A 27,469-nucleotide genomic window follows, 5' to 3' on the forward strand; every position below is an offset into this window, starting at 1 on the left:
TGCCGTGTAAAATGACACTTTCAGATTTTTTCACATCTGGCAGAAACACTTTTGAAACTCATTTGAGCTTTGCTCATGCAGAAAAACAGATTTCATGTTTAGCTTTTGATTTTTTAGAAAGCCCCCTCCTCCACCCTCCCCACCCCCCCAAAAAAAAAAGTAATCCTTAGAACAGCATTTTGGACTCTATTGCCATGACTGCTTTCTCTACTGGCTTTGAGAACTATACACATTTGTCAGTAGAGGTTGAATTCCCCTGAGCGAGAGATGGTGGCTGAAAGGAAGTGGCATATAACTATACAAAACCATGCAGAGCTTCAGCAGACATAAATTAGCCTTGATTTCAGGACTCCCATCATTCTACACACTTTTTCACCAGGTGAGGGTCTATCTGTTAGTAGTACAGGCACAGCCTCTGAACATAACAGAAATAATTAGGCTAATGCTCTGAATAACGAAACACAGGTAAACAGCTTCCCTCACCTAATTATCATGCTCTAATTTACAAGCTACTGAAGCATGTACACAGTAATCTTTTCATTTGCTTTGAGGCAATATGCCCAAAGGAACCTGTCTTATCACCACTTAATTACTCTTGTTTACCCGTTAGTGTTAATGATCCAATGTTCTAGCAACAACCATAATGAGAGGCTCACGTCAAGAGGGGAATAACACTAGAAATAAATGCATCCCAGTTTTTCACCATTTGTCATTTATAACTAAGGATAAGCTCTGTTGGAATCACTAAGTTGGATAATTAATCTTTTCCCCAATGACTAATTTTCTATCAGTAAGGAGCTGTTTTACCACAACCTATCTGTTGAGAAGAATTGCTTTTGTCCAATTATTGTTTGTTTTCTGCCTTCAGACATCTCTCTTAGGATGTGTTTACCAAGAACTTTTCTATATCTGTAACTGCATTTTCACTATACCATATACTCCTAATGCATGTTTAGTCTAAAGTGATATATTTTTTTTATTTCTTTAATTATCAAAGAAGTTACATACTTGGTCAGCTTTCTCTTCTTTAATCCATTTTTACTCCTGTAAAAAAAAAAAAGTGGTTTTCATTCATTAAATTATAGTACAGTCTTTATTCAAAGTTAGTACTGATTTAAGAACGTATGTTTTCTAGTCACCATCATACTCAGGATGAGACGGGTGATGATACCTTGGACATTTTTAAACTGAGAGTAAAATTTCCATTGACACCAATGGGATGTGTTTCCCATTCTGTGGCTCTGAGAACAACCTGTCTGTGAAAGGGAAAACCGGTGCTCAACACAAGCAAAGGGTCCTCTACAAATCCTGACCCAACAGCACCATTGCCTTCAGGTGGGCTGGGACTGAGTCCACGGGGCCTGAGCCCAGCAGAGCCCGGCAGGGGACCGTGCTGTCGCAGGGGCCAGGGCACCACAGTTGTCCCCGGGATGCTCTGCTCTGGCCCCAGTTGGAGCCTGGATGCCAACATTAGAGAGCAACTGGGAACAAGAAGCATCTGTTGGGCAAAGGCAGAAGACCACCACTTGCAAATTTGCAAAAAAAGTCAGGGTGAAGGAAAAAGGAAAGGGCCCGAACACTATTTTTCACCTATTTCATAACCTGCTTATGATGATCAATGAAGACAATGGGAAATATCCTACTGACTTTGGCGGGACTCAAGCTTAAACCTTAGATAATTTTAATTGACTTTTAACAGCTAGAGATAATTATGCCACTCATGTAATACACTGTCTTCACATGATTTATAAGTGATATAATTCACTAAAGACAGTTGAGAGCAAGCTTATGAATGTGTTGAGCAGTATAACCCATAAGAAATTGACTTAAGAACTGCACTACACTAAATAACACCATGTGGGGTTTTTTGGGAGTGGTGCCTGTGTTCATCTTGTTGTTGCCACAGAAAAGTTAAGCAATCAATCAGATTAAATGCAAAAAGTGAGAGCCCTGGAGTAGTTTGGCTAGAGGTTTGAAAACACTGAGCCCCTCGTTAAACCAGCCACAGAGCACAAATAGTTTCTTGCTTACGTCGAAGATATTTTAGTAGTGTCATATTTGTTTTTCTCTGGCATTAAACAATATCTGTTCATGAATCACATTATAATGATACTATTTTTAATTTCATTATGATAGTAAAAGGATTTCTGGATACCTTCAGTCATAGCTTCAATCTGTAAATTAAAGGTGAAGATTTTTAATTTCAAAACAATGTAAAAATACAGAAAGAAATATTTGAGTGGAGTATTTTTATTTTTCACATCCAAACTTAACAGTTAGAAGTTTAAGTTAAGAAGGTAAATTTAGAAGTGAAATTTGAAAACCAAAATTATTCATTTCCAAAATCAAATTTTACAAAATGTTCAGGTTTTGGAGCAGCTGTAGTAGTTTTGTTATCTTATCAAGGTATATTTCCATTTAGATGTGGAGCTTTCTTTGCAGAGTTAACAAGAGCTATAGCTAGACCAGCTTTACACTAATGTGGAGCTTTACTTTGCAAAGCTTTACTTTGCAAATATTATAAACCTCTTCAGCCTACCGTGCTATTTATACAAATACTATCTGTACAGTATCTGCACATGCATGTGTTCTATACACATACCCTAGTGGTATATATTCTACATCTTCAAAGATTTTTTCCACAGAAATCTTAAAATTAATTTATCTAAATTATTCAGCACATTTCTATCCCCTGTGACTGTGGTAAACCTTTTAATGTTGGGCACACTGGAATTCATTTCAAAAGAAAAAAATATCTAAGCGCTCTTTATAATGGGAATGCTTCTAAGAATGCTTCTCCAAGGAACACTTCAAGAGGAAATAAAACCAATGATTGACATCCATTTCTCAGCAACAATTTCTTGTGCTTTGATAGTCTCAAGAGGCTTTTGTTTCTTAGCATTGCAATTGTTTCCTAAATGTTCATAAATGTTTTAAACCAACTTGTGTGCAAAACAAAGACATTTGAAACACTAGCTGGTGCTTCATCTGTTCTTCCATTTACCCTATAGATTCAAATACAAAAAGAAGGATTAATCTCCTCTCATTCAACTCCAGCTCCTTTAAATTTGGTCCTCTAGACTAAAATAGGTAGCTTCATTGAAGAGGAAACCTCTGGAGAAAGACACACATCTGGAAAGGTGAGTTGATGTATATTAATGCATATTAAACAGAAAGGGGTAAAAGGGCCAAAGAAGATGATGACTCTTTTTTGCAGCAGTGCCATTGACAGTGGCCCCCTTGAGCTTCCTGACCATTAGGGAGTTAAGAGACATCAGTGTGGCCCCCACAATAATAAACTGCTTGCCTGATCCTCCATCACTGTGCAGCTCCAACGTTTAGTTGGGTTTACCTCAGACAAGTTACAAATCTGTATAATATTAGCCTTGGAGAGATGTGGAAGACTTCCATTGGCTCTTCAGCTGGATGTATGTGAAGAAATGGACCTTTCTTTAGTTACATAAATCCACACTTTTATGGGCCCACCGAAAATTTAGACGGGTTTTTCTACAGACCCAACATGACCCAAGGAAAACCAGCCTCAGAAATCTCTATGCTGAAGGTGTTGATGACTGCCTGCCAGGTCTTTGGTGCTGCATGGTAACACCAGGGAAAACATTTGGTTTAAACTAAATCTTAACTTTGGTACCACATTTTTGTAAATCACTATACCTTGGACTCAAGACCATCAGGAACTTGTTTCTTTTCTATAAATTAAGCATTTTAAGATCACTATAATTATTTGCTGTATGGTTTGTAAAACAGTTCTAGTTCTAAATAGAACCTGTGGCTTTGTTGGTTAGGTATTTTTGAAAAAACCCAATCAGTCATTTACTAAGTCTTTATAAATTATTTACAGGCTTAACTATTAAATATACACACATACAGACAGAGATGCACACACAGTGACCCAATTTTTACACTTTGGGACTGACAGTTTCTATCGATTCTCAGTGAACTGACGTCTCCAAAAGCAAAGCTTTTACTGATGTCAGGAGAGCATCACCACACCTTTAAAAACTAAGGTATTTGACATCACACACCAAACAGGTGGGGGACATTCTTTTAGTAATAGAAAAGCAGCAGCAGCAGAAGGCAATGCCAGGCAATGAACAGATGAATAACTGGGACAGAAGAAGCCAGGACTTATAATGAAGTGGCAAAAATTGCAAAGAGAGCAATGAAATGAATTATGATGACCATTGTAAGATTAGCTCTTTAATACCAAAATGGGTTGGAGCATAAGCAGACAAACTAGATGAAGCAGGGTAGCAAATACTTTGATACCCACATCCTCTCCAATCCATGTTCTAGTACAAGAAAAATATATCTTCAAAAGCTTTGACCCATTTGGAAACAAAGGTATCACACATTTTTCATGTATTAGAAATTAACATTGTTTACACATTGCATATGGAAAAACAAGTAAATCACTTACCAAGGATTAATATAAAATGCCAAAAGATAATCAGTCCAAAGGCATGAGGGTAGCAGAGTTAGGAAAGCAAATACACTTCTACGCCTGTGAGCATTAATAAATAACATACATAAAGATGAAAAAGTGAGGAGAGTTAGTAAGACAAACAGAAATCAGGAGATCAGCAAATTCTATTTTAAAAATCAGTTAAATCCATAAAGGCTTCCTCTTACTTCATAAGAATATAATTAGCATCCATAGAATTTTACTCCTCAACCTGACACCCTATGCAGGATTTCCAGCTATCCAACATAAAATTCTGCATGATCAAAATAAATGTGTTTTATGGTATTGATTCAGGCCTGTTATTCTAAATCAATGTTAATTGATAAACTGGCAGATTTTCAGAGAGTAAAACATGTTTGAAAATTTCATCCACAGGTTTATGACCGTTACATAGGTGCTGCTAAGTCTATTTTCTGACGTGTTGAGATATTTCAGGATAGACATAGTTTGTTTGTACCAAGTACAACTATGATAATCTCCCATGCTTGCTCCTGTCAGTGATCCTATGGATATCAAAACATCTGTACCAGAGATGAATTCTAATATCTCTTAATACCCTCTATCAAGTCAGATTTCTGAAAATATCTTATATAACATGTTGCAGATTCCAATTTTTAAGTGCTCTAAATTCTCTCCTAGGTTTTCAGCAAAACATTATTTGAACTTCTCCTAACTGTGGTTTCTATGAATAACTATTCACAGCAGGTTTCACTGTGGTTAAAGGAAATCTGAGTACAAAGTCATTCTAAACTTCTGTATTTGCAACCTCTTTACCAGGTTCTGCTATGCATTAATCCAGAAAACCCACTCAGGCCTGTTCTATTTTTTGGTGGAGTGGGTTACAGGTACTTTGCCAACGTGAAAAACTCATGGAACTTAAACAAAAATTGCCCTAGTAGCAGGATTTTTTGCCAAATATACCCTCAGAGTGTTTTTTCTCCATCAGAAAATCTGCTGTTCTAAAAGCAATACCATCCTTCTACAGCTGTTCTAAAGAGGAACCAAAGTGAAATTTCCTTTTTCAGTACTCTTGGCTCTTACGAAGTTGGTAGATACTGTGTTTTCCCTGATAAGCAAGGCAGGTCAAATATAATAATCTCTGATCTGAATCTTCCAACCAGTGGTGGAAAACTTTTGCCCACGCAGTGAAAACTCCAAGTCCTGCTTCAATGAATTTTGTTGCTGAAGAGCAAATGGGCAGCGCAGCTTCTGCAAGGCACCTTTCCTGATGTCAGTAGGGATTGTGTGGCTCAGGCAGAAGCGACTGACCTTTTTAGTTAATCATATGCCATACTGGTTGCAGCATCAGGGCCAGAGAGGTATTCATTAGGCTTAGAAGAGAGAAGTGATGGTATGGCTGGAATACTCTTTCCTTTGGGAAAGTCAAAGTGAGGATTTTGCTTCCTCTTGCCTTCAGAGGCAGAGAGAATTATTCAAACCTGAGTCTTCTTTCACCATCAAATCATCATGAGACATTTTCACACTTTATCAAATCATAGGCGAATGTGCTTGCAGACCTACTTACACGGTTCACAGATTAGGAATTCCGACATCTAAACCAATTGATTTTATTCAACATATGAAAAATACATAATTGCCCAATAAGTACAATATTGTTTTGCCGGAAGGATATAGTCTTTCACCTACTGCTCAGGTGTACTGAACAATTTTATTTAATTAAAAGAAAGAGATGCAGATATTGCTCAAATCCTGAAAACTCTGCTGAGCTGAGCTTTCCTTAGGAAGCAGTAGATGTGCCCATATCTCCCTTGCTAGATCCCTGGAATGACCACAAGAAAAATGGGTTTCTTAATCCTTCTCCCTGTCTTTAGGGCCATATTTTCCATTTGGCTGCCTGGATGGACAATGAAACTGGTCTTGACATTAGACAACAAAGGCACACAAAACAAGATAGCTTTACTAACTAAGTTGCAGCCATAAGATAAGGACACACTGCCTTCAGTTATCAAAAAATTGTGGAGATATTAGGCAGGAATACTTTTCCCAATTTATATTTTTATAATATAACTTATATATGTATACATATACGCATATATACACATATATATAGACACACACATACACACACTTATACTAAATCAAGCAACAAGAACCTTCACATTCACATCCAAACCTATTAATTAATTCTTCTTCCCATAAAAAGCCTTTTATGGTTTTAATAACATCTGTTGCTAGTTTAATCATTTGATTCAAGCTTGGATATTTAATTAACATGAGCGTTTGATCTTCTGCCTTCTTTGCCATTAATATAGTCCAAGTAAGAGAAGCTGAAAGAGAGATTAGTTTGTACTGCATACAGCTGGCTGCTATTAAAGCTAAACCAAGCAAGTGAAGCTTGTTTAATATCCAGTTAATTAGCAGCACAGTGAGGTATTGACAAGATTTGCTGGGCTTGTTAGTTCAGTTTGCACGCTTATTAGCAAAAGGCTTGTTGTGGTGCAGTGTCAATCCATTTAATCCCGTCCTTGCTGGCAGGCTGTGTCCTATGAGATCATGGAAGCAGTGCCCTGCGTACCAACTCCTTTCCAACTTCTTGGCTGTCAACAAAGTTGACCATGGGTGTAAAACCAAGGCTCCTATTTTCTTCTTCCTACATACTGGAATGGGGCTTTAGGGGGCTGACAGCATGCTGTTAAATAGCTGTGTTTGGACTTGCCTTGAGAGACATAAGGGTTTTTTGCAGAAATTGCTAATAACAAAACAGTAAACCTTGGGTCAGTCAGTAGGACCCATTTGATTATCAAAACAGGAATGAAAATGACCACACCGGTGCTAGTCAGGTAGGTCTCAGAGCCTTTTTGCTTCTGGAAAAGCTTATCCTACAGACTTTGTTCAAACACTTCTCTTTGGCTGATGGTCTCAGTGATGGCTTGGAGTCCATAGTCAGAGCCTGCAACTCTTGTAGGTGGTTTCCAGACTAGCAAGAATGTGTTTTAGTGTTTTTTTTTCTAGTCGTTTCAACAGCACTGAATATTAAGTTACAGTAAATATTTGAGTTGGCTTGTCCTTGTCTTGCAAAGCAAGGAAAAATTAATTAGTGGTACTGTGTGAAGACAGTTGCTAATTGGTTATCTACAGGCAAGCTTACTCCTGGAAGTAAATATAACTCTATGGAAGTGCTAATGGATTTACAGAAAAAGTTTCTGCACTTGTGTCATTTTAGGAAATATGCCTCTAAGGAAAAAAAAGTCCTCCCAAAACACATCTATGCAACTTGGTTGACATTTATATACATCGTTCCCTACTAAAAATAGCAGGTGACAGAATACATAGTCTTGAGTCATCATTCAAGAAGTAAAATGCTAAAATAACAGGTATAGTAGTTTTATCTTAAGCAGGGACAATCATGACATAAAAAATAAGCACTTAAGATTTAAAGATTATATTTGCCAAAAAGCGAAGATGGGGAAAGACATAATAAAAAGCTTTACTTCAAACACTCACCAATTATAAGGAAGCTTTCCATCTCTCTCTAAAGATGCAAAATTGACAAAGGTTCCAGCCCCGCACTCCCTGTTTCAGGAAGACCATTGAGTACAAAGTTACCATTTTTGGATTCACAAGGCTTGCAATGATGTTGATTTAACAGAGGACTCTCAGAGTTGTGGAGAAGTGCTGAACACTCACATCTGTAACGAGGTCTGAAATAATCTGTGATAAACATAACTGAAATCCCTTAACATAGTCCTGCAAAACCCCTAAATGTTTGACACCACCTGAGATCATGTTTCCTCATGATGCTTTAAAAGAGTGAAACAAGGGAGAGGTTGCTAATAAAGATCTCAAACAGACCTATTCTGTTCATATTTGGGCTTTCTATAGTCTGACACTAGGACTAGTTGCTGACCTCTGTACACATGCTAAATAATTTCTCTTTCTATACTAAATATTCACTGTCCCAACTCTAAAGAGAAGATGTGTAATTGCCTGTATTTGACAGGAGCATGGTAATTTTGGATTCACAAAAGAATTTAGAAAAAAATTCTGAATTTCCTGAATAACATTCCAGTGAATTTGTCACAAGTCCATTATTTTCAGCTACACGTGGTGAATTGACTTGACTATTTTTGATTTCTTGATTTAAGCAAATGGTTGCTTGCAGCTTCTCGCTGGATTAACTTTGTTAATTTCCTCCTGGGGTTTTTATCTTCTGTAGCTAGAAGCAGTGATGAAGAGAAAAAGCTTTGAGTTGCCTGCACAGTAATTAAATAGGAACGAGAATTAATTTAGCTGGGATTTTCACAGAGCCAGTTACATGTAAAAGGAAAAAAACACATAATGTCCACTGAAAGAGATAACCTGTAAAATGTGTGTGATATGGTCATCTGTTGCATGGAATACATAACCAAGGCATGGCACATAAAATGCAGTGTCTGCTTGGTAGCCAAGTGCAAGATTCTTCACATAAGGTTTTTTTACATGAAATCATTTCCTTTCTTGACACAGGAGAGTAAATTAATATAAAATATATTACATAGATTATAAAAGGATGAAGACTCCAGGACCTTTCCAAAATGAGGAGAGGAATCACATACAGAGGGTTTGGAGAAACATCCACAGTTCACTCAGGCCGTAACATAACCCACATTAAAGTGAACTGATACAGATAAGACCACCAGGAAAAGGAAATTTACTTTCAATATTCAGGTACGACTGATTGGTGCAGGTAGCTGAAGGAACTGAAGGTTCTGTAAAAACAGTTTACTCCTGCAAGGTAATTTTCCCCTTCATCTGTATGATAGAACAAATGGGGATCATTAACGCTATACATGAACAGTAAGACCTGAGGTCCCTTCTAGAATTTGTGGGTCTCAGTGTATATTTGGCTGGGTAAAAAGGCAAGATCTAGGTGAGCCCATATGCTCTTTCTCATGCTGCAGTTCCCACAGAAAGAAAGCCCATTTAAGTGCAGAATGCAGACAACTGGAAGACCAGAATTTGGGGGCAGACTAGCACTAGGGAGAGAATCTCAGGGCCCTGAGTACATCCTCCCTCGTCCTGGGGATTTGGCTGCCAGGGCTGAGGCCTTACATGGGCACTGAAATGCAGCATCTTGGACCTGATGAACAAACCATCTTATCTGTTGACATGGAAAATCTCTCCGTTCCAAACCATATGAAAGATTTGCAAACCATCTTGATGTCCTGCTCATGCCCAGTTGCCTCAGGTCCTAATTATCCTTTAGGTTCCTAATACAATCCTTTTGCAACAAGGGATTGCACTTCTTATGGACCCAATCTTGCAAAGCTCAAAATGATACAAAGGTTGAGGCTTATAACTCAGGTCAAGAATGAAAGTAGATAGAGGGAGAAGACATGATATTGCTAGACAGCATCAAGAAAACTATTTTGAAGACATCCTATTCACAAGCATCTCCAGCTTAACCCATGCACACAAGCATCCTCAATTGCAACTATTGTCATGATGTTTTTGTTGTTGTCTGAAATTTTTGGAATTAGCATAAATCCAGACTTACCTGGCCATTTGTAGATGTTTTCTCCTGAGTACAACAAGAGTCACCAGCAGCAGTCCAATCAGAAGGATACTTAGGATGGCTAACACGGAGATTACCACTACATTAGGATTCATCTCGGTGACTGTACATACAAACAAGGACTCTTGGTTACTCAATTCAGAAGCACTGACAGTTTTTTGTTTTTTTATTTTTTTTTTCTTCCCCCAAATGTCATTAGTGCTATTTTTCTGAACTGATCTCATTCAGCCTGGAGTGTTACAGAGAGAAAAAAAAAATCTACCACTAGAGATAAAGGGAGGTTTTGACTAGTTATTGCTCTTACAAAATTTCTGTGGGGAAATTACTTCACTCTGGCATTTTGTTAAACATTGGTATGTTCGATTTTTTTTTTTCCTTTTAAACTGACATTCATAACACAAGAGAAAAGGGAGAAGGAAATATAAAACACAGATATTCATCATCATCTCCAAATGCTGTCTCCAAAGTACATTTCAACTCTGGAGTTGTTCTTTAACAATAATCAATACCTTTTCTGACCCAAAATCAAAATAACAGGCTGATACTCTGTAATATATTCGGTTGAAGTTGATTGAATTACTTCAGCAAATAAATCTTAACAAAAAATGTCTGTTTTAAATAAGAGCTGGAATCAGCTCTCAATAACAAAACCTTGATTTATTTTTCTTCAATATTACACGCTTATCAACTGTACTACTATGAGACCAGATATCCTGTTCTGCTCATTATGTAAGAAACCCTTTCTACTTTACTTGCTCAGAATAAGTTTACATGCACAGTTGTCTAAAGAAGCATTTTTCAGATTAAAAATCATGGATATTTTTAAGCTGAGTATCAGACACTGAACTCCAGCATGCAGCGGTGTGTGTTGTATAGGACTAGTGACTAAAGCTACACAACTCCCTAACTAAGCAGAGATGAGACTCGTCATTCTGAGGGGAAGATTTTAAAGAGAAGCGCAGTGCTCTGGGCAGTTTATCACTGATATTCTTTATTCAGAGTCAGTACAGAGCCAGGCTTCATGATATGCCTGGGGAGCCTCCATCAGGAGCTATGCCTTCGGGGTGTGGCTGCTCAAGATCCTGCAGTGGCCCTTCTCCTTCTCTCTAACCCTATCTCCACTTCCTCACCGAAAGCAGAAAGCTATTGTTTGCCTTAGCAGCTGATAAATGTGATTTTCCTCTTGTTTGGGCTTGGCTGAGAAGATATTTTTCTCCATAAATGTCATCAAGCAGTACCCTGGTGTTCAGCCTTGACACCAGAAATGAGGTGCCTGATTTCAAAAACCCAGTGGAGAACTGAGCCTTCAGTTTATGTTTTTCCAAGACAACCTCCTCAGCAGGGATTTTTCCAAGAACTTTTTAATGTTGCTGCTTCCCCATCCCATCCACATCTGCCAGCCTTTCCATGACACAAACAACCCTTGGGGCCAGCATTACCAAACGCAGCTTTAGAAAGCAAGAAGAAACAGATGTTATAGCTGGAGGAGGAAGAAGAAAGCAGGGAAGTGCTGCTTACCCATGGTGGAAACTGCAATGAAAGTGGGGATGCTGGGGCTATTGTGGCTGAAGGTGGTCACACTGCAGTTGTAGGACGTGGCAGGCGTTAGGCTGGAAATGGTCACTACGTGTGAAGAGACAGTGACAGGTTCCTGCAGACATGGGGAAAAATACACAGAAGTTTGTCCTCCTGTAAATGCAAGGGCACAAATCAGTGCTCCCCTCTGCACCCATATATTTGACCAGGTAAAGTCAGATCTTGTGAAAGAAACCAGCACTTTGAAACCCAGGGAAGGCAACCACGGCCTGCCCTTGAAAAGAGGCAGGTATCCTGGTAGTCTGGCAGAAGAGGGGAGAGGAACAGGGCTGAAAACAGCAGCAGCAACAGCCTAAAGCACCCCAGGGAGCCTCGGGACCCCTTAGGGAGGGCAGGAGGGTGCCTCACAGGGGGTTGGTCAGGCACACGCTTGGTGGGTGAAAGCTCTGCGACACCCCCAGAGGTGGGCAGAGCTCAGGAGCTCTGGTTACTAAGCCATACAGGTGGGAGGAAAATAAAGTTATTTTTATTCAAAGTGCGGCCAAGGTAGTCACAATCTCTGCACCCTTGTATGAATACATGTCATCTCTGCCTCTGAGGCAGTTTCTCTGAACATGAAGAGCTGTGAGCCTTTCACATGGCCAAGGTGAAAAACACAGCTAGAGCAAAGCCTTTGGGTAATAACCGTGGTCAGACATCCCACACCTCAGTTTTTCTAGGTAGTAGAAACTCTTCACATAATATCTTCATACAATGTTTTAATTACAGTGTCCCTGGGAAACAATTTTGTGCTTCATAAATGGTGATAAGGCAAAAGAAAACAAATACACCACATGCATTGACTTAAAGATATAGCTCCTTAAGGTTCCCAGAAGATTTTCTGTACTCTGTGGCACAGCCAAGGGTGGGTTGCAGATGCCAAAATAGGGACACTGATCCAGTGGTTTAGAAAGGGAACAAGGAGAAGTTTTATGAATGAACTCACTCCAGATGGGGAGTGCAAGATCCGTAGCAAGTACCGAGTACTGGGTTTTTGCAGCGGCCTGTTGTCATTCACTGGCTCCTTCTAGGCTAGCAAGGGCTCCTGTTGCAGAGCAATTCTGAGGTACGTTATGCAGATGAAACCACATGTACACGAGTGTAAGGGAGGGGACTTTTATTCCCTGAGCTGAAAGGAGGGGTCACAGTTTGGCAATTGGACTTGGCTGGATGTTTTCCATTTTGCCATCTGGGAAATTTAAATTAGTCAAGAAAAACCCAAGATATTCAAACCTGGAAAGCTGTTGCTTTTCATTTTGCTGATTTAAAAATGGAGGAAAGGGACAAAAATATTCATGTAATTAGCATGGAAAACCATAAGTAAAGAATTTTCACCAGTCTAATGGGAAAGCATTCCTTTCTACAGTTCAAAAAGGAGCCCTTCTCCTTTTTTCATAAAGACAGAAAAGAGAGTGACAAATCTAATGAGAAGTGAGCTGGCAATCTCTGTGCATTTCCAGTGCCAGATGTTCATGTCAACAAATGAGACACCCACTGAAGCCTCTGCCAAATGGAGCGGTCTTTTCCTGATGTTCTTTAAACAGATCTGCTCTGCACTAAAGCTGCAAATCCTGTGGTACCTTCCTTGCCTGATCACATCATTATTTTCAATCTCTGCTAAGTGGATAACGACCTCACAATCTTTAGCTATTCACTGTGAAAAAGCAGGAATCTAGATGTGGAATCCAAACTATCTAAAAGATTAAAGTGCATTTAAGCATACTTTTTTTCCTTCAGTCAGTGCCTTTCTCAATTTAAGAAGAATATTAAATAATTCAGACTGGTCTTCCATAGGATTAAGGAGTGTATATGCCTCTTTTTGGATAATCAGTGGTCTGAGTGGGTTGGTTTTTATTTTTTTCAAATGATTTCCCATTATGTGTGACAGTCCACATGAGAGAATGATGTTTCATAGCATTAATCACAGTGATTTGCTATATCATCATCTAAACATCAAAGTAAGCCTTGTATGTCGCACAGCGTTGAATGTAAAGGAATTAAAACTACTACTGCTCTATCTTCACTGAACAATGTTACCAGTCTAAACACTCAAGTATTCAGGTGGCCTCTGAGCACAGGTACATAACTGGACAGAAAGAAAAAGAAGTTCATTTGTGAGGCTGAGAAGGTGGGTCTCCAAGGAAATATCCTAAGAGACAAAAATCCATGAGAAACAGCCACATTTACAGCATAAAAATGTTCATTGAATAGCAGTGAAGGTCCTACTAAACTTCGGTTAACAGTTCTCAAAAACAGAAATAAAGTAAGCCAGAAATAACCAAATGCTGCATAAAAGATCTCGTGGTATCGAAATATGTCTATTTTTCCCATTCCTTATCAAGGTACCTGACCATTTTTCCCTTCCTGCCCACTGACATTCCCTTTATTTAACGGCCTTTTAGGTTTTGCATCATATATTGGAGCCATTTTCATGACTAGCCAAAGACTGACATCCTGTTGGATGCACATAGCTTTTGTCCAACTGGTTATAACCTCATCGATAAGACAGAAGCCAATTTTAATATTGCAAAATAAGAAAATAATTTGGTTTTTGAAATACTTTAGTAGTTCAGCTTTTAAAGGTTTAATCCTGGATGACCTTACCATGTTGATTTAATGATATAACCTGTATACTGAGCACAAAATGTCATTGGGCTTTACACACAAATGCTAAGCAGCAGACCACAAACCAGAAAGATGCAAGGCCCAGTCTCAGTTTCAGAGATGAAGAGCTGAAACCAAAGAAGAGACATTTACATACCTGAACTTTTGTTTCCTGACCAGATCCAGCCTGCTGGCAGTAGACTTCAAAGAAATCAGCCACTCCTTCTTCCACCCACAGCAGAGTCACGGAGGTCTGAGTCTTGTTGACAGCAAACAGTGATTTTGGAGGGGCTGGCTCTGGTTAAGAAAGAATCTCCTTTTATTAAGCTTATCTTTAAGTTTCCAGACAACTGAGAAGAGGAAGCCTTGAATAAAAATTAAAGCAATGCCTGATGCCCTTCTATCTTTCATTTCCTTCAGATAAAGCCTGCCAATGTAAAGCCCTGCCTCTCATGATGATAAACTACCGCTATAAAATGGGAAGATGATGAAGTGTCTTGGTTTTTCTTCTCTATTTAAAGTGTTCTCTGTTTGGACAGTTGGATAATTACTTCACTTCCCTTTTCAGCAGAGCCCTTGTTTGAGGATGATCCGCTTATTCTATTAATAGACCGATGTTAGCAGAAACTTTTTCAGGAGAAGATGGCTGTCCACCTGTTAGCAACACATTTGGCCTGAGAAAGCTTTTCTTCACAAGGCCTGCCCCAGGAGATAATAAAGAAGCAGCTTCCCAGAAGCGAAGGCCATCTAGGTTTCTAGGTTCATTCAATTGTAGAAGAGAAAATATGTGGTTAATTAGCAGTTTAAAAAGAAAATCTTGTAGTTCCTTATTTTTTTTTTTTCCCTAGGCTAACTTTTAAGGGCCATTGGGTCTGCACTCATTCCGGTTAGCTGCAGGAGTTTTGTCTCCTCACTGAATGCAGAGGTCCAGGTTTTGGGGATCTTCAATTTATTGCTTTGATTTTTGCTGCTGTTGTGCTGGATGAACTGGCCATGGGCAAAGATATACAAGGGACTGGGGTCCCCACATGTCGAGGAGGGGACAACCCTGTGTCAGGAGGATCTTCTGGGAAGATCAGTGGGCTCTTCTGGGAAACAAGGCTAAGGGTCTGCACCCAGAGACCCTGGCACCACGTGGGGTGGCCTCGGCTGTCCCCCCAGTGACACTGACCCACCAACTGACCCCTGTGTCTGGGCGGCAGCAGCCCACGGAAGGCCATGATGACCTTCAGTAGAGGCCACCCTTCACTGCAATCCTGCCTGAACCAGCCCGGAGTATGGAAAGCACAGGAGGGCAGGAGGGGAAACTCTGAGGAGCAGGGAGAGAAGCAAACATCCCAGGCATGGTGTTAAGATGAGATGTACTTTTTTTCCCCAAGCTGATTTAAAAACCAAGGCTTGATCCTCATTTTCCTCCTGAAGAACTCACACAACTGGTACTGGCAACCTCTAGCTTCTAATGCCTCAGGCATCCAGGGCCTCTTTGGTCAGCCCTCAGAGAGTACAAAGTTTGGGCTGTACATTCCCAAGCTGTTGTCCAGAGTGTTCACATTTCCTAATCTATGGATGTTTGATGAAAGTTTTCATTCCCAAACAATGACCCAATTCCAGAATCCTGACACACTACATGTAATGTACTACGAACAACAACATTTTGCTCTTACTGTTTCCCTTCACAAATAATTTTTATTCTCATTCTGTGAGATGCTGTCACAGGAGCCTGGACATGATGTGTAAGATCCGCCTCAAAAAACTTGGCACAAAGGACTTGCTCAAGTGGTTATAGACATCGTGGAGACGTATCTGATCCTCAGACAATCAGATCAGTGTTCTAGGGTTGGAGGCTGCCAAGATTATATTGGCATTAGGGAGAGCATTGAGGAGAGCAGGGTAGGGACTGAAGCACATTCACGTGGCTTCTTCTGTGTCACAGGGATTGCAGTGCACATGTTGTCCCAGAACTACATAGGAAAGCGTCCCTCTCCCTTAATTACACCCATGTATCTGCTCTTGGATTCAGAAACACATTCCATCCCTCATTCCAGGTAAAAAATGGCCTCAATTAAAATACGAGTTTTGCATTTGGGCATCATCCCAAGCAAATCCTCCTTTTGCCTCCAGCAAATGGCTTGATTTTTCTGCAAGTGGAAAGTTGCCAGGATGAAGCAAACATCATGGAGGGAAGAACATTTGGCAGGAACGCCTAAGTGACTGCCAAGTGCTGAGTCGTCTATCACTTAGAGTCAGTTCCCACTACTGCTAATTACAACTCCCATTGCTTCCTCAGAAACAGAGAGAAGGAAAGCCTCTGGTAAAATATCCTTACTAGTGTTTATTCAAAGTGCAAACAGCATTAAACACAAAACAAAACAAACCCAAAAACCCAAACCAACAAAACCCCCACACCCAGAAATCTAGAATTGATTTATTGAAATGGAATTCATTCCACCTTCTCTTTGTTGTGAATGAAATAGCAAGAGCAAAATAACTATATCAGTTCAATAAGAGCCTGCCTGTCCATCAGCGAACAACAGGAAGATACAACTAGGCTGCAGGGTGTTCATGAATAATACATGGCACTTGTGGACCTGTCTGAAAAATAAAGCTAGCTGATATTTTGAAATACTCCCCTAAAATATTTGGATCATGGTAGTGGGGGGGATATACTCACCCTCACACATCCACCTGCTCTATCCTGGGAACGAAGAGTTACAAACATGTAACACCATGTGCAGACATAAGGTGTGGGGAAAATAGTGGACAATGCTTAGGGAAGAGGAAAATCCATGGGATTCGTCTACATCTTTCAAATATCCCCTTTGGTGAAAAGACCTGGAAGAACTTCAGATTCTTATGGCTGTACTGTTTGCCCAACACTGTTCAAGGGATTTGAGTAAGAGCTATTGAAAAAGATGGAAAGACAATGATTGCTTCAAGAGCTCTTATTCAATTAGAAGTTATCGAGTCCTCTAAATTCACTTCTTTCACTGTCACTCGGGAAAGGTTTATTATGCGTGTAGGGAAGATAATCCAGTTTGAAATTACTAGCTCTTCTTTACCCATCTTCACGGTGGAGTTAATGCCTGTAAAAGCAGTTAGGCACACTTCAAAACTTCACAGTTTTAAGTACCCAGCGCTCAACAATTCTACATGCATACAAAGCAAAATAAAATCTCTGATGGTATAATGTTGTAGCGTCCAGTCTTCCTCACAGGCAAAGGAAGACGTTAGGCAGAAAGTTATATTTATAAATCCTACCTAAAGGATGAAGTTTTTAAGTCTTTTTTTGCTTCTTTGGGTAGATTACACATATTTCTCTCAGAATGACGCTGGGTTCCACAGCCATGAACCTGATTGCTTTTGTAAAGAGTATTGTCATTGATTTGTGTTTAAGGGTACGTTTTTGTTGTTGGAAGACTATGGATATGTCAAGGGAGAGAGGAGAGGAGACAGGAAACCAGGTCAGGTGGCAGAGTGCAGACCCAGAAATTGGCTTGTCAAAACCGAGGAAGGTTCTCCTTTGTATTATAAGGAAGCAAATACGAAACAGAGTTGCTCTCTCAGCAAGGCATTAAGCGATTTCACTCTCCTACTGCCACTTACAGTCAGATTCTGCCACTCTTGCTCCTCTTGAAGAATGCTATTTTGGGAGAGTAGCTTCACATATGGGAACGAGACAATCTTCACAGCAAGGCGAGGTGAAAATTACAGCTTTGCAAAAGAAATGCAGTCCCATATACACTGAAACAAGGAAGATGCTGGATCTGCTGTCACAGTTACTTTTGGAGTCAAATGAGAGGAGTGAGTTTATAATTTACAAAAAAGCATTTCTTACCCAGTTTCACCAGCTGAGGCAGGGAAGTATTGCTGCCTCTTTCAGTGCAAGCAGTCACTGAAAGGTTGTAAATGTCCCCCGGAGGCAAGCTCAACACAGCAGTCATCACATTGCGTGTTACCTAGAATAATTATAGACACCAATTCTTAAATATGACCCAAACCAGATATCTTTCTTGTAAAATTAATCTAGTCACTTAATATACTACAAAGAAAGTTCTGTGCATCACAGCAGGCATCTTCTAGGCGTACTCTAGACATGGACCAGCTCCCATGGACATCAACTGTGGAAAGCTGTAATGCTCAGCAGAATATCACAATGCAGAGAGAAGAAAAACTTAAACCATATTTTCTGTATGAGCAGTGAAAAGTTAAGGAAGAAAGAAAATCTCCCTCACACCAACAAGAGCACTCTTGCATCTAGATTTTTTGAGTTGTGCAAAGTGCTAAACAAACCATGTATTTGAGTCCATTGCAATGTTAGAGGAATTAAAATCAGATCAGATATCTGTAAGAAGAGTACACAAGACACATATAGGCAAGCCTTTATATATCCTCAGAACTTGCAAATTAAATCCGGCAGGGCAAGTCTAACACCTACCTGGAGACCTGTTGACTTGACAATAGACCTCAGGGCCTGACTTCAGTCATCTGCAAGTTTGAAAGCAGATTTGATCCAGAACTTAGCTGAGCTTCTAAAGATTGTGAATAACTTCTTCCTGCTATTTTAGGGGTGAGTAATCTCCCCATTTCTCCAGGGTCATGGAGAAGGACACAGAACTCAGCTACTGCAACAGACCGTTTTTCAGAGCACTTGTAGACTATCTACAAAGGGCACACTCAGGAATCTCATGCTGGTTTTCATAGTCACCTAATTTTCAGGCTGAAGTTTTCAGTTCCAAGAGGGATAGACAGTTCTCAATAAAGCCTAACAGGACTACGCACACTATTTTCATCACTTTGCTAAGAACTGACCAACTTCTACAGAGTCTTGGGAAATACACAAATAGCAGGAAGAGGAAGTCATGATTGCCTGACAGTGTTACCTATTTATTTTAACAATCCCACAAGAAAATCATAATAACAGCCTTAGCAATCTTAATAAATCAGATAAAGAGATTACTATATAGCATGACTTTTAAAAGAAACCATTTCTGAAAATGACTAACAGAACTCAGGAGAACAGGTACACCCTAAAGCTTGCAAGTGTATACTCATATTTACAAATACGAGCAGGACCATAAAAGTTAGCTATAAATAGGTTGTTGCAGGAATTTCCAAAAGAATACTTTATGGGGTCCCTTGTCTTGAAAATAATATAAAGACAAACATTTCAAAAGATATTCCTAAAGATTAGAAGTTTTATTTGCAGATATACTCTATTATAGACATCCTCTTGTTTTAATCTTTTGTTTAATCTAAAGCTACATATTCTATATTAATTTTAATTTAATTTCATATTCAATGTTTATTATATATTTATTTAATCCAAGATTTTCACATTCAATGAAGTTGAATGGCATGGAAATCAGGTTTTTCCTGAAAGAATAATAACCTTACAGAGCATATGACTTTTGGAAGGAAGAGGGGAGGGGGTTATCAAAATTTTTTTAGAATTCGATTGTTATAATGTTTTATTTGTAGGAAAAAAAAAAAAATGTGGAGTTTTCTTCGTCACTTGAAACAAAGATCCAAATATTGGGAGTTCTTGCTGTTCAGAAATGTCATGGTTTTGAACAGTTCTACTAATCATGTAATTAGATTCACGCTGCAACAAGCTCCAGATGGGTGCATTCTTGCAGCCACTAGAAATCTAATGAAAGCTAGGGTGGTCCATAAAAATCCAAGTGAAAATTGCTGATGAATTTGTGCTTACTCTGAAAATCCACTTCCAATTCAGCATCCGCTGAGTCTTCAGCTGTAGAAGGAAAACCTTTCCCTTGGGAAAGACCAGACACTTGAGAAAGTGTCTAGTCTGTCAATGCTTAAAAGATCAATAGCGGTGTAGAAGACAGTCACAGGCCACAAGCTGTATGAAGCTACGCTGTTGGCTGTATACATTCCTGAGCTGCAGTGCTCCTCTGCTGTGTTCAAACACTCCTCACTCTATGTCCAGGGGCTGCTCTTTTGCTTCAGGTTAAACATGTACCTCAACACCCTGCAGCAGCATGACTTTAAGCCATAATTGGAAACCCCAGATTTCTTTTTCTAAGTGATTCTTAAATATGCTCGGATTTCAAGACAATATGCCAAGAACACATCTTAACATCTGGCAAGTTTTTTAAGAAGTGCATACATTCTGGGTGAAATTCTCATCCCATCAGTTAGCAGAACTAGTATTTAAGCAGAAAATGAAAAACACATAATTTATAAGGATGTCTGCTTGATAAATTCAGAAAATGGGAAGTGATAGTACCTGACTGGAATGAACTAAAAAAACTTAGCTAGTAGTGTAGTCTGGTTATTATTAAATAGAAATTGAGAGGACCATAGCTGTTCACTCAAAAATACTCTTTATGTTTTGTTGTTCGCAGCTCAGAAGTTTAAAAAGTTATTTTAAAATTCTCACCTAAATTATCAATTATCAGTCCAGGGGGACCACCATAGAACCATTTTGTCCACTGGCTCTTCTGAGAGCTTGAGTCTTCAGAAGTGCTTGCTAACATTATGAAATAACTTTAACTGATCAGGCTGCTACCAAATCTCAATCAACTTGCTTAAACTTTATTTAAGTTACGACTCAACGAAAAAAAATACAGGGGAATGTGTGATGCCTTCCCCACTCATACTTACACTCTTCTTGATTTTTTTCTTTCCTTCTGCAATGACCATCCAATGCAGCATTCTGGAATGAGAAAGGTCAGTACCATCTCCTCCATAGGTCCAGGTGACGTACAAAAGGTGGTTGTAATATTCTATGGAGGTAATCTCAGGTGCCACTGGTGCTGAAGGAAGAAGGCAAATGTATTACAGACAGAGTCTAACACAATTGATTAACAAGTCCAGTAATAAACTTCTGCCAAAGCATACTGTTGGGGAAGGAGTATCATAAAGATAGCAGAAACATACTAGTAAAAGCATCTGTACATGAGTGCTACCTGAAAGAAACGAAAAATGACATTTAATCTGGGGGATATTCCAAACAAAAATATACTTTTATTTGCTATCTTTCAGTTTAAAAAAAAATCACGAAGCTACTGGCTGATATAAACCATTTTTTAAATCAACATTTACAAACAGAATTGGAAGCGAAGCTAAAAACCTCAGATATTACTTCACGTAGCACTGAAAAGAAATGGCAGTGAGAAATACAGAAGAATTGTCACACTGAATAATTTGGATAGCTTTTCCATCCAAAAAAATCTCTCGCGTTCACTGAGTTTGCATCTTCCTAAGAGGAAAAACTCCAAACCTGCAGGTTTTTTTGCATGAAAAATTATGGCTGCCTTTATTCCTGGGGTGAAAGTCCCACCACCACAGAAGGCCGCAGTCAGCTAACAGCCACCTAAGTGCCAAATGTCTAGTCTACAGGCATATGGTAGCTAATTATTAGGTATTAGGTGAAGCAGCTGTTGTCCCTCCTCTTCCTCCGTGCACCCAGCTCCTGCCCAGCTGCACCCTGAGCTGCACAGCTCTGGCTGCCCCACTGCAGCCCCCTCGGCCCCCTTGATGGCTTGTCTTGTGCTGGAGCTGCCAGCAGGTCCTTGGCTCCCTGTGCAGCCCAAGAAGAAAGACAGCAGCCTGCAGAGCAACTCCTCTCCTCCTAAAATAGGTATTTAAAGGAGTAAGAGAATTACTTCCCGGTGGTCCCTCTGCATTAATTGCAGAGGGAGTATAGCTGGTCAGCTCACCTTGACTGCCCAATTTGGAGGTGCAGGTCACCAGTTAGGATTTAAATTAAAACTGAGTAGAGACCCCAAAGTGAAAGTCAGCAATCGGTAAAGATCACAACCCCCTCTCAAAGTGGTATCAGTGGGATAACCTGGGTAAAATGGAGAACTGTGTGAATCTGTGTGCTTGGCAGATTCTTTAGGAGCGCCATAGGGAAAACGGTATGGAATTCTTGATCTTCCTCTGCACAAGCCCCATTGAGCCCAGCGTGTTTGTGCAAAGGCAGCTGAGATGCGACTGCCCAGCAAGAGGACCCTTCCCACCACCAGAGCCCTGGACGCAGGACAGACTCAGAGCGCGGATCTATTTGAAGGGGCCACAAGATGTCACTGCTGCTTTCACGAAGGCTTCTGTGACTTTTGCGTTGAGACATTCCTTAGGGAACAGATTTACTGAAGTAATCGCTGAGGAAGGCAGCAAATACAATGCACGGACAATTTAGACCCGTTTAGAAACATTTAGTAAGACTATTCTCTCAAATTACTCTTGAAAATGTCCTTTTATACTGTTGAGAAGAAGTATTTTTTTATTTAGTATAAAATCTTTAAAGTAATGCTTTTTTTTTTTAAATTTCTAGAGTTCCTGGCCGTCCCTACGCAAGGATTCCTTACAATTTAATGTGACAACTGGCATCAATCTTACCCACTAACAATAATTTCCTCCTATACCCAAATATTGACGGCATACTTTGGCTGCTAATGCTCACACAGCTGTTTGCTTTAGGTGTCTGTCAATGAACATCCAGGACGTGTGAAATGAGACTAAAGGGCCAGGGCTTGCGTGACTGACTGACTTAGCACCATGTTCCACTGGGAGCTGAGTGGCACAGAGAGGCTGTAGGAATTTACGTCCTGTTGCTGACTTGGCCTGAAGTGACAGCTGAAAGCATCCATGGGACCAACAGAGAGCAGACGTGATGGTACTCACGAGTCGGTCGTTCTTACTCTTTTTGCCTCTCCAAAGCTAAAAGCATTCTTGTTGTAAATGAAAATGTTGGTGGTCTTAAGTGCCCTTGCTTATGATTGCTTTAAATCCAGCTGTTTACAGCAGGTGGCATTAAAAACTCATTAGTCGCCACAGCAACACTGGCAGCGCTAAGATCTCTCCCTGCGTCAAAACAACAGCGTGCAACTGTTGCTGCAGGAGCCTGAGAGAACAAATGCTGTTTCTGACAAGTCTCTGGGATCCCCTAAATCTCCCCTATTCTCCTGGGGACATCTGACCAGTTTTGTGGGAGAGAGCTACAGATCATCTGGTCTCTTGTAATACCCTTTTCATTCCAGGTACTGCAGTTCGGTAAAACCCCAGCCTCGCTGTAGACTCCACACGAGCTGTGGGATCCTGTGTTAGGGAATTGGTTTGTCTTCTCTGAGCTTCCTGCAAGGTGTGGTCCTAAACTCCCAGATGATCCTTCTGCTTTGTTTTAAAAAAATCAAGCTTGTGTTCCAGGTGCAGAGGTTAACTTTCCAGTCATACACAGAAGAACTGACAGATGGTGTGCTGCCAAGAAGACTACAAAGCCTTCATTCTAGTATTTTAAAATTTAGGGCTTTTTGGTGGGGTTTTTTTGATTGTTTTAATTCCTGGCAACCTGTGCAGGGAATGTAGCGTTGTTCAGAATGACGCAGAAAGGGACCAAGCGCTCCATAAAACCATCTGTTCCCTCTCTGGAAAGAAAGAGGCTGAGGGTGATAAAGAACTCTGCAGTCCCCTGGTAACTTGAAAGAGTGAAAAGGCTGCACCTACTGGGGACAAACATATCAAACCTGCAGATGTGAAAAACTGGCATGGCACTTTCTCTCAAGTTAGCGGTGCCCGGACAAAACTGAAGAGATTGCAAGTAATAAGGCAATCAGAGGACAGGAGCCTACTTAATGCTCACATTCAATGGTGACCATCTATCGAAAACCGCTTGTAATTTGATCAAATCAGATTTCTTTGTTAGGAAAGAATCCCTCTTCCCTTAAAACGCTGTGATCTGGCTCACTGCGATTCAACATTTTCATTAGTACTCTGAAAGTAAAAGCACCGCTGACGAACCAAGTAACATGGCTATTGGCAGAAGAGCGGAGGATTTGGACACGGCTGTGATTTGAATTATTGGCCCCTACGCTGGGCCTGCTCAAACAAAATCTATTCCAAAGTACCAGATGCAAAGTTGAGTCTTTAGGAAAAAGGCATGCAGACAACACTTCCCAAATGATAAATTCTGTTAGAAGCCACAGAATAGAAGTAAATCAACACAGACCTCCAGTGCAATGCCATAGTAAATGCAATCATCTAGATGCACAAACAGGAGAGCATTGAATAGGGAGCTGATTTTGCCTCTGTAGCAGTATTCAGCAGGCTGGTATTACATTTTCAGTGTTCACATACTTTGGTAAAGACAGTAATAATTAGAGAAGCAGAGTGGGGAAAAAAAGTAACATGACAAAACACCTTGCAGTGAGAGCACTTGAAGAGTTCAATGGAAGGAATTTATTAACAGAAAAGAGTGAAACTAAATTCTGTATAGAAGGGGAAAAAAAGCTTTGTGTCTCTTCAATCAATAAGAGAAAAGTGTAACAAGAATTATGGACTGTATATTAAACCAAGAAAAATTCAAATCAGAAGCAAATGATAAACCCTTGATAATACGAGGAATTAAGCATTGGTACACCTTTCCAGTTGGATATTTTCTGGATATTTTCACTTAAGACCAGGTGACCTTTATGAAGAGAGGTTTTGCCAGTCATAAATGGATGACATCATCTAAAAGAATAATCCGTTTCTGATTTTGTCTACATCTACTAGTTAAGGAGTTGATTGATTTTTCATCCAATAGCAGTAACAGTCTTTACTTTCACCATACAGAGAGATCCAGAATGATCCTGATTATGGCTTGTATTTTAGAACAACCTTAATCTCCCTCATTTCTGCTGCAGGTTTCTGGAAACACAATATTGAAGTGCAAGGGCCCCACTGGAACATTTCTGCTCTAAAATGCTGAACCTGGTACCCTAATCAGTTGGAAAAGACATTTCTCCCTTCATACAGCAACCAACCAGCTGGAAAATTGCTTCCTTACAGTGCTACAGGAAAGTTGATTGATGACAAAGGACAACGAATACCATTGGAGACCCTTCACGGGGCCCTGGTGGGTGCTATGAGTTTCTGATACACTGGAGAAGTGCCAGAATTTGTCAATAGTGTAGTTTGGGATCAGATATCTCAGGATGGAAGGGTTTCTGCAGGCTTCAGTGGAGCCCAGACTTAATCCACTGATAATTTTTCTGTTGTAGCCTCTGTCAAGCACAGGCACTATATTAATCCATCATTGAAAATGGGTCTGATTCCATTCCTTCCTCAGTTACATCTTTTTAGCCTCTCACCTAAAATTAAATCTGGGGTTAGGCTAGTATCTGCTTTGGAGGGAGTAGCTGGGACCTTGAAGGCTGATTTTCCTCATAATTTGATTTCTACAGCTGGAAAAGAAGAGCGAGTCATACTTTATTTCCTCTCACAATGCTTCTGAATTATTTACTGCTTTCGATCACCTTCTGCAAGGTGAACTAAACAGTGCTGCATAAAACCAAAATGATTCAATAGGGAACTTTGACTTAACTAGCCTGGATGCCAGGAACACGTGGCAAGACACTAACAGGAGCTCTGATATGTTGTTCCCTCTCGGGCTAATCTGTTTGACACATTGAAGGTTTGAACCCAAAGTGTATGACAACAGACAACGGAGTGTGTTAAACGCAAAGCTGGACCCAACTGGAAGCGGGCAAGCAAAAAACATACAGCAGAAAAGGCAAAGCTGGAGGATGAGAACAATATGCTACCGGCCATGCTACCTGCCCGTCTGCCCAAGAGTGCAGAACTCTGCTCCACTTTAGCTATGGTGCAGCCATGGTCTGGCCTGTGGATCACTGGGAGGGGCGAAAGGGAGGGGAAGGTATTTGGAAACATTGCAAATATAGGGAAAAATGTTCCATAATATTAGCAAACCTAAGAATTCAGATTACTATTCACCCATTAACTTCCCAATATCTAAAACATACACTGGCCCTCACTGGAACCCTGTAGTCAGCTGACGAAGGACTGGAACGGAGTAATCAAACACTGTGCTTTGCACAGGAAAAATTATACGTATTAATTTAAAGCAGTCCTCAGAACTTTCCTAAAAAAAAAATACAACACAAAGCTTAGCTGTTAAATACCCTAACTTGCAAGTACCTGCAGGTGAAACACAACATCCAAGCCAGACTTTCCCAGGACCTCAGCTCCTGGGAGTATTTTCACAGTCTTTTCAGATGGCTGCTTACCTGTTATGAAGCTGATGGTGGAGCTGTCACAGCAGCTCAGCTCTGGGTCCCCCCAAGTCACCATGGTGACCCGGAAATTGTAATACCATGCAGGCAGCAGGTTAGCTATTCTCTATAAAATGATAAAAGACAAAGAGCAGTTCAGAAGAAAAGTTAGCGGCATGAGATGGGACTTGTAAAACACGATAATAATTATAAACCTAGTGCCCACATATAGGACCATTTTACTGAGCTCTCACTCCTTGCTCCAGTGAAATTCTCTGTAATTTGGCATTTGAAATTTATTCAAAACTCTGTGCAGTGGGAGAGAACACGGTTGAGACGGCTCTGCTGGTTATCCACATGCACATGGTCCCAGGTCCTACCCACCACAAGGAACCTCACATTGGTTTCCAGGGCAGTGAGAACGATTCTCACAGAGCAATCTTCCATCACAAAATTCTAATTTGATGAAGGCAGAATATTTGATTGGAAAATGTAGGATTTTCTGTTTTGATTAAATAGGTTTTGAGAATAAATTAGAAAGTGGTTTTGGCTCAGATATTGTCACTTCAAAAGACTTTTTTTTTCCAATTTCAAAACTGTATTTCACTTTCTATTATCACTGATTATAAATGAAATATGAATGAAATATAAAAGAATTATGAGACATAAATTGTACCTATAAATACAAATGAGATATAAATTAAGTATAACATGCAATATGTTTTATATTATAATATCATATGTAACATGTAAGTTAAAATTCAAATAATTCCATTGACAGCACAAAACATTTCAAATATTTAATTTTATGTTTAAATGAAAAGCCTCATGATATTTTTAAAATTAAAAATAAAAGCAAATTAGAAATAATGAAAATTTTTGACAAATTAGAAATTGCTATTTTTACAGATCTCTGCTGTTTGCAGTGGCCTTTTCTTTTCCAGAAACTACAAGGCAATCCAAATATAAGGTTGTGGACTATTCTCTTTATGCTTTTTAGAAAAAGCTATATCCAATTAACACTAAAACATTGAAGCTGCTTGGACTTCTTCTGACATGACCCTTGTGTAATATTGACAATACCAACATAGTTTTGAGAATTTTAAAATAAGATGCAGAGCACAAAATGAACAAATAAACTAAGCAGAGTGAAAGAGCAAATTCAGTTCCAAAAGTTCTCAACAAGTGGTAACGCTTCAGGATATAATTTTTGGTCTAAGCTGTGAGATAGCTTGATTTTTGATTCCCCTGCCTCCTCACTGGGCTTGACACTGT

The 27,469-nt window shown here is 39.8% G+C and overlaps 1 protein-coding gene across 1 annotated transcript in view; it reads right to left on the bottom strand.

Moving 5' to 3' along the window:
- Nucleotides 1-27,469, bottom strand: part of PTPRO (protein tyrosine phosphatase receptor type O) — a 151,849-nt gene that overhangs the window by 12,776 nt on the left and 111,604 nt on the right. The window contains 9 exon segments of the mRNA XM_074168585.1: nucleotides 1,009-1,044; nucleotides 4,439-4,522; nucleotides 7,949-8,017; nucleotides 9,981-10,101; nucleotides 11,517-11,649; nucleotides 14,335-14,474; nucleotides 18,013-18,133; nucleotides 20,805-20,956; nucleotides 26,210-26,321. Coding sequence (XP_074024686.1) covers nucleotides 1,009-1,044; nucleotides 4,439-4,522; nucleotides 7,949-8,017; nucleotides 9,981-10,101; nucleotides 11,517-11,649; nucleotides 14,335-14,474; nucleotides 18,013-18,133; nucleotides 20,805-20,956; nucleotides 26,210-26,321 — 968 coding nt within the window.

This window comes from Numenius arquata, chromosome 2 (assembly GCF_964106895.1).
Source record: "Numenius arquata chromosome 2, bNumArq3.hap1.1, whole genome shotgun sequence".
Lineage (NCBI taxonomy): Eukaryota > Metazoa > Chordata > Aves > Charadriiformes > Scolopacidae > Numenius > Numenius arquata.